A 14,043-nucleotide genomic window follows, 5' to 3' on the forward strand; every position below is an offset into this window, starting at 1 on the left:
CCTGACTGACAGCACCTCCACTCTGCATCTGTCTGACTGATAGCACCTCCACACGATGTCTGTGTGCCAACACTTCCACATTGTGTCTGCCTGACAGCACTTCCAGTCTGTGTCTGTCTGACTGACAGCACCTCAGTACTGTCTTTCTGACTGACTGACAGCACCTCCATACTGTGCCTAACTGACAGCACCTCCACACTGTGTCTGTCTGACTGACAGCACCTCAGTACTGTCTTTCTGACTGACTGACAGCACCTCCATACTGTGCCTAACTGACAGCACCTCCATTCTGTGTCTGTCTGACTGATAGCACCTCAATACTGTCTTTCTGACGGACTGACAGCACTTCCACTCTGTGTCTGTCTGACTGACAGCACCTCAATACTGTCTTTCTGACTGACTGACAGCACCTCTGTACTGGGCCTAACTGACAGCACCTCCATTCTGTGTCTCTCTGACTGATAGCACCTCTGCACTGTATTTGTCTGTCTGACTGACAGCACATGTACACTGTATCTGTCTGACTGACAGCACCTCTGTACTGTGTAGTCTGACTGATAGTTCCTCCACACTATCTCACTGACATACCTTCACACACTGTCTGACCAACAGCACCATCATTCTCTGTCTTTCTGACTGAAAGTACTTTCTTGCTCTGCCTATCTGACTGACATCACCTCCATGTTCTGAACGACTTCAGCACCTCTATCTGTCTGACTGACAGCGCCCCATCATGCTCTATCTGTCTCACTGTCCTTGTCCTTCCAGGCAGAAGAGGTCATGGGTTGGAAGGTGTTGTCTAAGGAACTTCAGTGAGTTGCTGCAGTGCATCTTGTAGATGGTACACACCACTGCTACTGAGCGTCAGTGGTGGAGGGTGTGGATATGGTGCCAATCAAGCGGACTGGTTTGTCCTGGATGGCATCGAGCTTCTTGGGTGTTGTTGGAGCTGCCCCCATCCAGGGTAAGTGGGGAATATTCCGTCACAGTCCTGACTTGTGCCTTGTCAATGGTGGGGACAGGCTTTGGGGGGTCAGGTGGAGAGTGACTCACTGCAGGATTCCCAGCCTCTAACCTGCTCAGACCCCTCTTGATGTAATGCAGCAGATGGTGCAAAAGACAAAAAAGACACCGTTAAAAAAAAATCTGTTTTCGACTTTATTTAGAGTCATAGAGTCATAGAGATGTACAGCATGGAAACAGACCCTTCGGTCCAACGCGTCCATGCCGAACAGATATCCCAATGCAACAAAAAAATTAAGTTTGTTCTGGTGTCGTTGACGTGTCATCTTGCTATTGGCGAAAGAACTGAAAATTGACAATATTCTCTCCTTCAGTGCAACATCCAAGATCATTAAATTGCAAGGTCACATAGTCTCAGGTTAGGCCACATTAAGTTTTTTAAAAATGGATAAACTTTGACATTGAGGTTGCTTCAACCATTAACTGAACTCTCTCCAGCGTCATGTTATCTTTACTCAGAAATGCTGTATATTTGAAATGACATGAGATCCAGCTGGGAGAGAGGCAAGGTGAGTCACATCTCAGCTTGCATTGTGACTCATTGTCAAATGCACTGAGAGAGAGAGAGAGAAAGAGCAGGCATACTTCTAAAGTAACTTGGAAACACTCAAAGATTTCACATCACAGTTTGACAGCAGTTCTGATTGGCAATTCGATACTACGCATAGCTACTCAATTACAATACACTTCAATTCAATACAGCACAGGAACAGGCCCTTCAGCCCACCAAGCCCGCGCCGATTCTAATCCTTATTTAGATCCATTATTTATTGCCCATGCACCATTTATATCCCTCTGTTCACATCCCATGCACGTGTCTATTGAGATATGCCTTAACCGTTGCTAATGTGTCTGTTTCCACCACCAGGCACCCACCACCTCCTGAGTGAAATTTCTTTTCCCCGCACGTCTCTCCTAAACATTTCACCTTGAACCTGTGCCCTCTTGTCATTGACCTTTCCACCCTGTGAAATAGCTGAAAATGTGTTGCTGGAAAAGCGCAGCAGGTCAGGCAGCATCCAAGGAACAGGAGAATCGACGTTTCGGGCATAAGCCCTTCTTCAGGAATTCTCCTGTTCCTTGGTTGCTGCCTGACCTGCTGCGCTTTTCCAGCAACACATTTTCAGCTCTGATCTCCAGCATCTGCAGCCCTCACTTTCTCTCACCCTGTGAAATAGCCTATTTTAGCCTCTCATAATTTTGTAGACCTCATTCAGATAGCCCCTCAGCCTCTGTCTTTACAATGAAAACAATCTGAGTTAGTACTAGCTAATATATAGCCACTAAGGATGAGTTACATCAGGTGTCATTCAAGTTCTGTTTCAGTGCTCTTAGTGTCTGGAGGCACTGGGAACCCACAGCACAATAACTCCACAGAGATTAGTATCATATCACCAAGTCACCCTTTATATACACATGGACAGTCCTTGACTTTAGTAATGCCTCATTCAGAATCAGTTACCGGGGTATTCCTGATATTCCTGTTTTTTTTTGTCCAGTTTGTCCCATCCCCTCTCAATCATGTTCAGTGTCACCATCGCTACGCACCCACACCGGAGGACCTCCTAGATCACACCGTGGGACAACTCGGGCCAGCTCAATGCACAGGGAGATCCCACAAACAGGAGAATGGCGGTTGGGGGCGACGGTAGGTTGGGAGATGCTGGAAGGGTGAGGTAGAATGGAAGATTCAGAAGACAAACTGGCGTCTATCTATTTTCCTCTGACACAACCTTGTGAGTTGAGTGCCATTTGCAAAACAAGGATCTAGCCTCCCTCCATCCACCATGTGAATAGGCTCTTGAGAAGGTGCCATCTCTCCAGATCATCACCGAAAGCAGTCAAGACTCAACCATTGCTGCCATGTGAACCTGGAGTCACATTTAGACCAGACCAGGAAAAGGACAGCAGATTCCCTCTTCTGAAGTAGACTAGGGTGAGCCAGATGGGTTTTTGTACCAATTCGGTCCTTCCTTGATCATTATGGGGTGTGGGCAGTATAAGAATTTTATTCCTCCAACCAGGCAACCCTCCAAAATCTTTCTGCTCCTTCCAATTCTTGAGCATTGCCAACTTTATCTGCTCTGCTTTTGGAAGACAAGTCTTCAGCTGCTTGAACACTAAGCTCTGGAACTGTCTTCCACAACCTCTTCCCCCCATTGTCTCCTCTTTAAAAGCATTTCTTGGCACCTTAAGCAAATCTTAGGTCATTTGTCCTTCTACTCCCTGAAGTGGTGGTTATTCATAGAATCACAGAATTCCTACAGTGAAGGGATATTCAGCCCATTGAATCCACACTGACCCTCCAAAAAGTATCCCACCTAGACTCACTCCCCCTACCCTACCCCTGTAACTCTGCACGTCATGGGAATGGTTCCAGACAACAGCTGACAATGGTGGCACGGTGGCTCAGTGGTTAGCACTGGGTTCAGTTCCACCCTTGGACGACTGTCTGTATGTCGCTTATATATTCTCCCCCTGTGTCTGCATGGGTTTTCACCAGGTGCTCAAGTTTCCTCCCACAGTCCAAAGATGTGTAGGTTAGGTGGATTGGGCATGCTAAATTGCCCCATAGTTTCCAGGGATGTGCAGGCTAGGTGAATAGGGAGGTGGGTCTAGGTGGGATGTTCTTTGGAGGGTTGGTGTGAATTTGATGGGCTGAATGGCCTATCCCTACACTGTGGGGGTTCTAGGATCAGTGCTGGGGTCTCAACACTTTAGAATTTGTGTTGAAGAATTGGCTGTAATTACAGTAACTAAATCGCTGGCAACACAAAGATAGGTGGGAAGGAATGTTTTAAAGGGGACAGCCTGCTGATAATCTTTTGTCACCCCCTCCCTCCGTTACTGACCAAGAATCAATCCACCTCTTTCAAAGAGAGTTTCAAAGTCTTGTGACCCCCTCAGAGAGAGAAACAAAAATTATCCTCATCTTGTCCTAAACGGGAGCCCCTACATTTTAAAAAAGTGACCCCTTGTTCGAGATTCTCCCACAAGCGGGGACACCCTGTCCACATCCAGCCAGTCATGTCAACCTCAGCATCTTACATGTTTCAATCAAGGCACCACCTACTCTTCCAGCAGATACTAGCCCGATCTTTCCCCACAACGTAACCGACCCATTCCAGGAGCTACTCCGGTAAACTTTCCCTGAATTATTTCCAAAGCTTAAACACAGAGACCAGTACAGTACACAGTAAGCCAGATGTGACCTCTCCAATGCTGTGTAAATGAATTGGAATCTCCCTTCTGTATTTAATTCCCCTGGTGATAAGTGATAACATTCTATTAGCTTTCCTGATTACTTGTTGTACCTTTGAGGAGAAAGTGAGGTCTGCAGATGCTGGAGATCAGAGCTGGAAATGTGTTGCTGGAAAAGCGCAGCAGGTCAGGCAGCATCCAGGGAACAGGAGAATCGACGTTTCGGCTTATGCCCAAAACGTCGATTCTCCTGTTCCCTGGATGCTGCCTGACCTGCTGCGCTTTTCCAGCAACACATTTCCAGCTACTTGTTGTACCTGCACACTGGCCTTCTGTGTGATTCATGCTGTAGGACACAGAGATCCCTCTGTATCTCAGAGCTCTGTAACCTCTCACCATTTAGATAACATGCTTCATTTTTTATTCTCCCTGCCAAAATCGGCAATTTCATATTCTCCCACATTGTACTCCGAGAGGGTAAAGATGTGGCAAATGGAGGGGGTGACAAAAGATTATCAGCAGGATGTCCCCTTTAAAACATTCCTTCCCACCTATCTTTGTGTTGCCAGCAAATTTAGTTACTGTAATTACAGCCAATTCCTCAATGCAAATTCTAAAGAGTTGAGACCCCAGCACTGATCCTAGAACCCCCACAGTGTAGGGATAGGCCATTCACACCAACCCTCCAAAGAACATCCCACCTAGACCCACCTCCCTATTCACCTAGCCTGCACATCCCTGGAAACTATGGGGCAATTTAGCATGCCCTGCTGGAAGAGTAGGTGGTGCCTTGATTGAAACATGTAAGATGCTGAGGTTGACATGACTGGCTGGATGTGGACAGGGTGTCCCCGCTTGTGGGAGAATCTCGAACAAGGGGTCACTTTTTAAAAATGTAGGGGCTCCCGTTTAGAACAAGATGAGGATAATTTTTGTTTCTCTCTCTGAGGGGGTCACAAGACTTTGAAACTCTCAAAAGGCAGTGGAAGTGGAGTCTTTCAATCTTATTAAGGCCGAGGTGGATTGATTCTTGGTCAGTAAGGGGGGAAGGGGGTGACGAAAGGTTATCAGCAGGAAGCGAGAATATGAGTGGCTCTGATCAGCTACAGTCTTACTGATCAGCCTAGCAGGCTTGATGGGCTGAATGACCTACTCTTTCTCCCAGTTTGTATGTCTGTGTGTTCTCCACCCGCCGTAGACACGTAAACTGAACATTTCACAGAGTTGGCCTCAGTACCCTTGCACCCTCTAGAGGCGAGCAACTGATCTGATGCAATGAAAAAGATGACTTGAATGTTGTTTCAGGCTTCACAAACTGAGCTGTTTAATGGAAAAGCCATGAGCTTTCAGCGCCCCCTGCCTACAGTGCACTGCAGTTCACTGATTGTGTATAGTATTTACAACACAGGCAGGCCATTCAGCCTCCTGGCTGCCGTGCTATACCTCTCCATCCAACCCTGTCACGTGAATCCTCCTCTTGCTCTCTCTCGCTCGCTCGCTCATCTTCTTTGGCTCCCCCCACCTCCCTGACATAAAAGCGGCACCATCCCCGTCCCACACTTAAATTCCCGAATCCCCCCCCCCCAATCCCGACCCTGAGGATAAAGGCAACGTGTGATACCGAGCGACACAGACTGAGACACGGGTGACGCCAAATGTTCTGCAGCTTCAGGAGGTCGGCTGGTAGGTGTGGGTGCTCTCGGCCGTTTGTATTTCTCTGCGTCCCCAATGCTAAATTGGCAAAGGAGGCGGACCCCCCCCTTCCTGACCTTCCCCCACCCCCAACCGAACCCATCCACGCCAAAGGAGGTCTGACGGGCCTACAGCACGACACTGACGGCAATACAGTTGTTGGCGGGTGCGATCTTCCTCCTGCAGGCGAACATCCTCTTCAGCTCGGCCCGGAAGCGGTCGTGAAGCCAGGCGTAGAGGAAAGGGTTGCAGCAGGCCGACGTCATGGCGACACAGTGGCACAGCAGCTGGATCAGGTTGAAGTAGTCCTTGTCGATCAGGCTGATGTCGATGTCACGGATGATGTTAAAGACGTGCAGCGGCAGCCAGCAGGCCCCAAACGCCGCCACCACCAGCACCAGGAGCCGGAAGATCTTCTTGCGCCGCACCTTCTCCCACCGTTCCTGGCCGTGTGTGGCGTTGCCGGGCACCACCCTCTTCCTCAGCTTGAGGGTGATGCGCAGGTAGGACAGGGAGACGGCGGACAGCGGCAGGATGTAGGTGATAATCAGGGTGCTGTAGGCGTACGCCAGGTGCTGCCTCTCCAGCCCCATCCAGAACTCCTCACAGATGGTCAGGTCCTGGTCTCGGAACCGAATGTGGAAGGTGTGGGCGAGAGCTGGAGCTGCCAGTGCGCACGACACGAGCCAGACCCCGGCCAGGATGTAGGTGCAGGTGCCGATGGAGATGCGCTTCCTCAGCGGGTGCACCGTGGCGTAATACCTGACGGGTCAAAGGCAGGCACTGAGTATCAGCAAAGACTCACATGGAGGGAGAAAACACAGAACAAGGGGACACTGTGCTCCAACTCAGTGTTTCTTAACTTATGGAGGGACAGATTGGGCCTCTGAAGTTCAGGAGAATGAGAGGCTACCTTATCAAAACATAAACTACTCCCCGGGGACTTGATGGGATCGAGGTGGGGAACTGGTTTCCCCATGTGGGAGAGTCCAGGACCAGAGGGTGTAATACCAGAGAAAGGGGTCACCCATTGAAGACAGATGACAAGGAATTCCTTCCCTCCGAGTGGACTGAATCTATGGAAGGCTGGGTCGGGAGGTATACTCAAGGCCAAGATAGATTGAAATCAGGAAGGAGAGCTGAAGGTTATGGGGGAAGAAAAGGAGGAGAGAAGAGTTGAGGATAATCAGATTGGCCATCGAATGGTGGAGCAGACTCCGAGTCTTATAGTCTTACCTTCGCAGTTGGAGCAGCTAAGAGGTTTCGGGTGAAAGGAGGTTTCTGTTGTGATAGGTTGAGCAGATCGGACTGCAGATTTCGAACAATGAGAGGTGACCTGCTGAGGGATAGGATTCCCAAGGGTGGAGGCTGACAGAAGTTCTGGTGGGAACCAGTGCGAGGGGATGCAGATTCAAAAGCATTTAAGACAAGGATGAGAAATTCACCAAAGATCCTCAGACTGCACCTTTCAAACCCACGATCACTTCCAGCTAGAAGGATAAGGGGCAGCAGATACACGGGAACACCATCCCCTGCAAGATCCCCTCCAAGCCACTCACCATCCCAACCTGGAAATATACTGCCATTCCATCAGTGTCATTGAGTCGGAATCCTGGAATTCCCTCCCTAAGGGCATTGTGGGTCAACTCACAGCAGGTGGACTGCAGCGATTCAAGAAGGCAGTTCCAGCTGCCTTCCAGCTCGGCGAACAGAACCACAACAACGAGCACCCGAGCTACAAATCTTCGCACAAACTTTGAATTCAAGAAGGCAGCTCACCCCCACCTTCTCAAGGAGAAACTAGGAAGGGGGCAATAAATGCTGGCCAGCCAGCAATGCTCACATCCCTCAAACGAATAAATAATGAAAAAGAATGAGGAGGATTTCTTTTTCCCACTCTGAGGTTCTCTCTCTCAGTGGAGCCCTAGTGCCCTGACTGAAACTGACGGTCGTGTTCGGGTTGATCTTTGATCTAAGAGGGAGTCAGCGCACAGCTCAGGGCTGTGAGGGGTGTTTCAGGTCGCTGTCAGGCAGGCCAACCATCTTATGGGAACGTAAGACGAGGGGGCCTTCGAACAGGTCTCCTCCCGCTCCTTAAATCACACACTCTGACATGACCACCAGCCAAAACCACCCACTCAGAAAGAGGGCCCGTAGCACCCGCTCCCCCCCCCCCCCACCCCCCCCGCCGGCCTCATAGCTTCACCCCCTAGACACAGGGCTAGGCGTGACCTTCCGGAACGTTCCCGGCAGTCGGGGAAACATTTGGTGGCGTGCGGCCCCATGGAAATTTGCCCCTTTCGGCTACAGCATTCCCCCCTGCTGAGGGGGAGGGAAGACCCTCAACCCTTAGAGAGAGGGCTGATGTTTGGATATTTGGATATTTTACCAGGCCACAGGGAGGTGTGGGGCAGACTGCAAACTGGCCACTTCACTCGGTGGTCACCGGTGTGGCCGAAAGGGTGTCACGGTGCTTACGTCACCGGATTGGTGGTGCAGCAGACATGGGTTCAAATCCCAGCGCCAGCGAAATTCTTCATTCAATTTTACTTTTGGAAAGAAAAACACATCTGAATTAAGAGGTGACCATAAAAAAAAACTCCATACCATTCAGGCCCAGTCTTCAAGGGAGGGAGATCTACCCTCCATATCTTTATGGTCAGGGGCTACATGTGACTCCAGGTCCGCAGTGATGTGGCCAATATTTACCATCCCCGCCTCCCCCACTCAGTTCAAGGGAAGTCAGGGACAGACAGCTCATTGCCAGCCTTATCTGCGGGGCTCCCGTGCAAGAATAAATAAAAGGAGGGGGAAATAAAATTCGGATATCTGGTCAGCATGGACAGTTTGGACCAAAAGTTCTGTTTCCATGCTGTAAGATAGAATGGCATACTCTTACTCCAGTCATTCACATTCTTACTTTCTCTCGTCCCTGGAACCAATAGCATTCAGTCTGTTTCTGTCACCCACACCCCCCTACCCAAACAAGGTCTACACGCCTTTCCCAAACAGCAGATCCCAGAATTGGTCTCAATACTCAAATTAAGGTGAAGCCGGTGACTTATAATTTCCAAGGAAAGGTCTGATCTGTTCTGTCCAGCTCTTGGGAGCTGTCCAGTTTTATGCCTGCCCTCCTCCCACACCCCTGTATCTGTTTTCAATAAATAGGTGAAGCTTTTAACCCTGAGTGGATCAATGGCAATCTGACAGGGCGACGATAACCTCTGTATAATTGAATCTCATGTTGTCACAGCAGAAAGGAAAAATTACTTAGTCACTGGCAACATAATTACACACCAAGCCATCATTAGTGCATAGAGATGGCATGTTCAACACTTTAAAACAACAAGTCTCTGCTGTGATTTTCACTTTCAGGCATTAATCTGTCTCTGCGTCTGTTTGAAGATGAAACTTGCTCCAATTTAAATGCATTTGTCAGATTCGTCCAAATGTCCATCAACTTGAAAGGGTTCAGAAAAGATTTACAAGGATGTTGCCAGGGTTGGAGGGTTTGTGCTACAGAGAGGGGCTGTTTTCCCTGGAGCGTCAGAAGCTGAAGGGTGACCTTAGGGAGGTTTACAAAATTATGAAGGGCATGGATAGGGTAAATAGACAAAGTCTTTTCCCTGGGGTGGGGGAGTCCAGAACTAGAGGGCATAGGTTGAGGGTGAGAAGGGAAAGCTATAAAAGAGACCTAAGGGGCAACGTTTTCACGCAGAGGGTGATACGTGTATGGAATGAGCTGCCAGAAGTAGTGGCGGAGGCTGGTACAATTTCAATGTTTAAGAGGCATTTGGATGGGTATATGCTGGCAAATGGGACTAGATTAGATTAGGATATCTGGTCGGCGTGGATAAGTTGGATAGGAGGGTCTGTTTCTGTGCTGTGCAACTCTGGGACTCCATGACTTTAAGTCAACAATTAAAATTCCAGTGTAAAGACACATGAATATGTTTGCGAGCAGTAACTGCCCATTCCTGACCACGAACAGGAAAAATGGGATCAGGAAGAGGGGCCAGTCAGCCTACTCCACAATTTGACTAGATCATGGCTAACCTTCTGTCTCACTGTCCCCTGATAGAATTATTCAGAAATCCATCAATCTCTGCCTTGAATAATCTCAGTGACAGAATCTCCACCGTCCACTGGGTTTTAGAATTGCAACGGTCCACACCATCTGAGTGAGGAAATTCCTCCTCGTATCATTCCTAAATGGCCTCTGTCTCTCTTAATTCTGAGACTTTGTCCCTTGTTCTAGCTTTCCCCTCTCTCTGCCCAGTAGGAAATTCCTTCTTGCATCTACCCTGTAGGATCTTGAGAAAGTGATGATGAGATACCTTCTTGGACAGGTACAGTCCATGTGGTGCAGTGTAGATACGGTTGTGGTGATGTTGGCAGGGGGCAGATTCCGGGATTTTGAAGGAGCAACAGTCAAGGAAAGAAGGGTGATGTAGTTCATCCTATATGAAGTATAGGACAAAGGAACAGTGTATTTTGGAGGGAACTTGCAGGAGGTGCTATCTGCTGTCCCTTGTCCTTCTAGATGGAAGTGGTTGTGGGTTTGGAAGGTTCTGTCTAAGGTGAATTCCAGCAGTGCATCTTGTAGATGGTACACGCTGCTGCTCCTGAATATCGGTGGTGATGGTTGATGAAGAGGCATTAAGGGAAGATGATTGGCATTCCCAAAGCTAGTCTGCCAAGTTCAGTGGGTAACAGGGAAGCCCAATGGAAAGTGCCATTATTATTTCAAAGGGAATGGAGTGTGAAAGTAGGGAGGTCCTGCTAAAACTATACAAGGCGACAGCTTGAATAACCCAGGAACAATTTTGGTTCCTTTATCGAAGGAAAGGTGGACTGGCATTGGAGAAGGTTCACTAAATTGATCCCAGGTATGGAAGGACTGTCTTATGAGGAGTGACTTAGTAGGACGAGTGGGGTCTTTACCCATTGGTTGGGACATTGATCCGTTGGGCTAAAGTTGTAGGATTGATTTTTACATTGAGTGGGGGATTATGATAGTTAACGTTTCATTGGTCTAATCAATGTAGTGACCAGTTTGGTGTATCACATTTGCCTCTGGGAAAACCCCAGTAAAATCCTGTAATCCTGCACCAAATGGGTTTTGCTTTCCCTTCATATGGAGGATTCTGAATTTTAATCAGTCTGACCTTCTCATGGCAATCACTTTGGTACATCACACGCACACACCACATCCTTTTGTAACAAATGAAAAGAGACCTTATTGAAACTGTCTAAGATTCTTCAGAGGACTTGATGGGGCAGATGTGGAGCGGTTGTTTCCCCTCGTGAGAGGGTCTCGGACCAGAGGGTGTCATCTCAGAGTAAAGGGTCGAACATTGAAGACAGAGATGAGGAGGAATTTCTCCTCTCTGTGGGGAGTGAATCTGTGGAAATCTTTACCACAGTGGGCTGTAGGGGCTGGGTCATGCAGTGTATTCAAGGCCAAGATAGGTTTTTAATCTGGAAGGGGAATTGAGGAATACGGAGAAAAGCCAGGAAAAGACAGGAAAGGGAAGGCCTTGGGCCCATGGTATTAGCACTGGACTGTTGATCCAGAGACCCAGGTAATGTTTTCAGGTTCAAATCCCAGCATGGCAGATGGTGGGACTTAAATTCAATTAAACTCTGGCACACGAATCCATTGTCAATTGTCTGGAAAACCTGTCTGGTTCACTAATGTCCTTTAGGGACAGAAACTGCCATCCTTGCCTGGGCGACATCGGATGCCAGACCCACAGCAACATGGTTGACATTTAACTGCCCTCTGGGCCATTAGGGATGGTCAATAAATGCTGACTGAGCTCACATTTCTTGGATAAGTAAAGCAAAATGTTAAGGATGGTCAGATCAGCCACAATCTCATGGAATGGCAGAGCAGACCCGATGGGCTGAACAGCCCACTACTGCTCCACGGTCTGAGGGCCATCTGTCCAGCCATCTCACGTGACATGGTGCCAAGGGGGTGGGGGTCAATCTCAATGTTAAAACCTGCTGTTACCTGTCCACGGCGATGGCGGTGAGCGTGAACACGGACACGTAGACGGTCACCGGCTGCATCAGGAAGACAAAGTAGCACATGAACTTGCCGAAGATCCAGCCGCGTGGGTGGAAGGCATACGCCAGGGTGAAGGGCACGCAGGTGGCACACATCAGCATGTCGGAGAAGGCCAGGTTGCCGATGAAGAAGTTGGTGACGTTGTGCATCTTCTTGGTCTTGCAGATGACATAGAGAAGCAGGTAGTTTCCGACGATACCGACAAACACCACCAGCACGTAGCAGGGGATGATGAGGGGCTTGAACGACTGCAGCAGTTCGACGCCAGTGAACTGTGAGGAACTGTTAGCACCGTCCGCCAATGCAATCTGATAACTGGTGGTGTTTGCAGGGTACAAGCTCCAGCTCTCTGTCGATATGGACAACATGACCGCAGTCACCCACCTGTCCTTGTGAGCAGTTGCCACAGGCTTATTAAATACTTAGGACTGACCAGTCTTAATATTTCAATTTCTGTTTGCTTTGCGACAGCTGGGACTTAATATTTTCTGGTCACCTTTGCTTTTTCCCCGACCTGAGAGCAGGATTCAACAATCTCAGTTCTCGCCTGTACCAATCAGTTGTTTCTGAAGACTTTTTCCTGTTTTCTCTCCTCTGTGTAGTGACAGATCTTCTCCTTTGCAGCTCACTCTCTCTATCTCTCGCTCTCTTTCTCTCAATATCTCTCTCCCTCCCCGGCTCTAATTTGGATGAAATATTACAACTCCATTCAGTCTCCTGCAGAAACACAAGAAAAGGAAGAGATTGCTCTTTGGAAGTTAGAGGAAGGGGCATTTTCTGAAGGTTTAAAATATTAACAGTGGGGTCGGGGAGCTGGGGTCTGGAATTAACACCGAAATCCGTTAGCTTTGAGCTAATCTGCAATTCATTTTCATGTGACGAAAGCCCTTTTTTGTTAACCTGAATCCAGGTCTCCTGTTCAGTGAGATGATCGATGTATCAGTCCCACTCAATATTGAAACCCTGCTGCTTTCATAACTATTCATAATCTCTGCTTTCTTTTATTAAATTTCAACCTACATTTGCAGCTTCCAAGAAAGCTGATTTCAACAGGCAATCACTTTTAATTTGAGCAGATGAGAAAAGCCTTTATGAATCATTGTCAAACCATCTAACCAACACGTTAATATTCATTGCAAACACAATTTTGAAACTTGTCCCAAAATAGCAGGCTCAAATAATATGGATATTCAGTGACTGAACGTTCATTAGTTAATGTGAGCACTCAGGGTTTTTATTTTGGGGGTTTCTCATTTACAGAATCAATCACCGACTTCAAATTATTCTGCAGCTTAAACAGAAATCGGACAGACGAAGGTGCATTTGCGTGGTACCCATGCCTGGTGATGTGTTCTTGTAACACGGATACATATTTGCCTCTTTATTGGGAAGAGTGCATGCAACCTGCCGTTTGCTTTCCCCCGGAATATTTCAGTACGATGGAACACATGCAGAAGTCAATTAACTTACGAACTGAGCTCTTTCCCTCTCCTCTCAGATCAGGCTCAGCGATGCCAGGATCCTGCTCTCTCTCTGAGGCTGGCTGGAGAAGCTCTTACCCCTGTGTTCGGCACTGCCTCTGCCTTCTTCTGAAGCTGAGGAATCCTGCTCATCATAAATAGCGAGCGACTAGCCCCCTCTGTTGGTCATGAATACCTCTCCCCCCAATCCCGCACACTCACATGCCATTGGACTGCTGTCAGCAAATCTTCCCCGCCTCACATGAATACAAAGCCCAGCAAGGATTTTGCAAGCTGCCCACCTCTAAGGGTTTTCTCCCCAGCACTACCCCGCTACAACGCCATCTCCTACCACTCTCCCACCTCCACCCCTCACCCTTTCTTGCATCCCTCTCAGTCTCATAAAGTCTTACCACATGGAAACAGACCCTACAGTCCGGCCAGTCCATGCCAACCATAATCCCAAACTAAACTAATCCCACCTGCCTGCCTGTCCCTCCAAATATTTCTTATTCGTGTACTTATCCAAATGGCTTTTAAATATTGTAATTGTGCCCAATTTCTTCAGTAAGTCTGTTCCACACACAAACC

The 14,043-nt window shown here is 48.3% G+C and overlaps 1 protein-coding gene across 1 annotated transcript; it reads right to left on the reverse strand.

Annotated features, from left to right (window-relative positions):
- Nucleotides 1–6,035: 6,035 nt before the first annotated feature.
- On the reverse strand, nucleotides 6,036–13,558 carry LOC122543186 (prolactin-releasing peptide receptor-like). Its single transcript, XM_043681619.1, has 3 exons — nucleotides 13,463–13,558; nucleotides 11,936–12,709; nucleotides 6,036–6,678 (listed from the first exon to the last, which is right to left on the reverse strand). The coding sequence occupies exons 2-3, from the start codon at nucleotides 12,358–12,360 to the stop codon at nucleotides 6,045–6,047; spliced, it is 1,059 nt and encodes a 352-aa protein (XP_043537554.1). The 5' UTR covers nucleotides 12,361–12,709; nucleotides 13,463–13,558; the 3' UTR covers nucleotides 6,036–6,044.
- Nucleotides 13,559–14,043: the final 485 nt, after the last annotated feature.

The sequence above is a fragment of the Chiloscyllium plagiosum genome, chromosome 42 (genome assembly GCF_004010195.1).
Source record: "Chiloscyllium plagiosum isolate BGI_BamShark_2017 chromosome 42, ASM401019v2, whole genome shotgun sequence".
Taxonomy (NCBI): domain Eukaryota; kingdom Metazoa; phylum Chordata; class Chondrichthyes; order Orectolobiformes; family Hemiscylliidae; genus Chiloscyllium; species Chiloscyllium plagiosum.

Excerpts from the sequence above, each read along its gene's own strand:
- LOC122543186 (XM_043681619.1), bottom strand. The coding sequence starts at position 12,360 with ATGTTGTCCATATCGACAGAGAGCTGGAGCTTGTACCCTGCAAACACC. Across the intron at positions 6,679-11,935 it reads ACCGCCATCGCCGTGGACAG|GTATTACGCCACGGTGCACC; the intron begins GTAACAGCAGGT and ends TTGACCCGTCAG.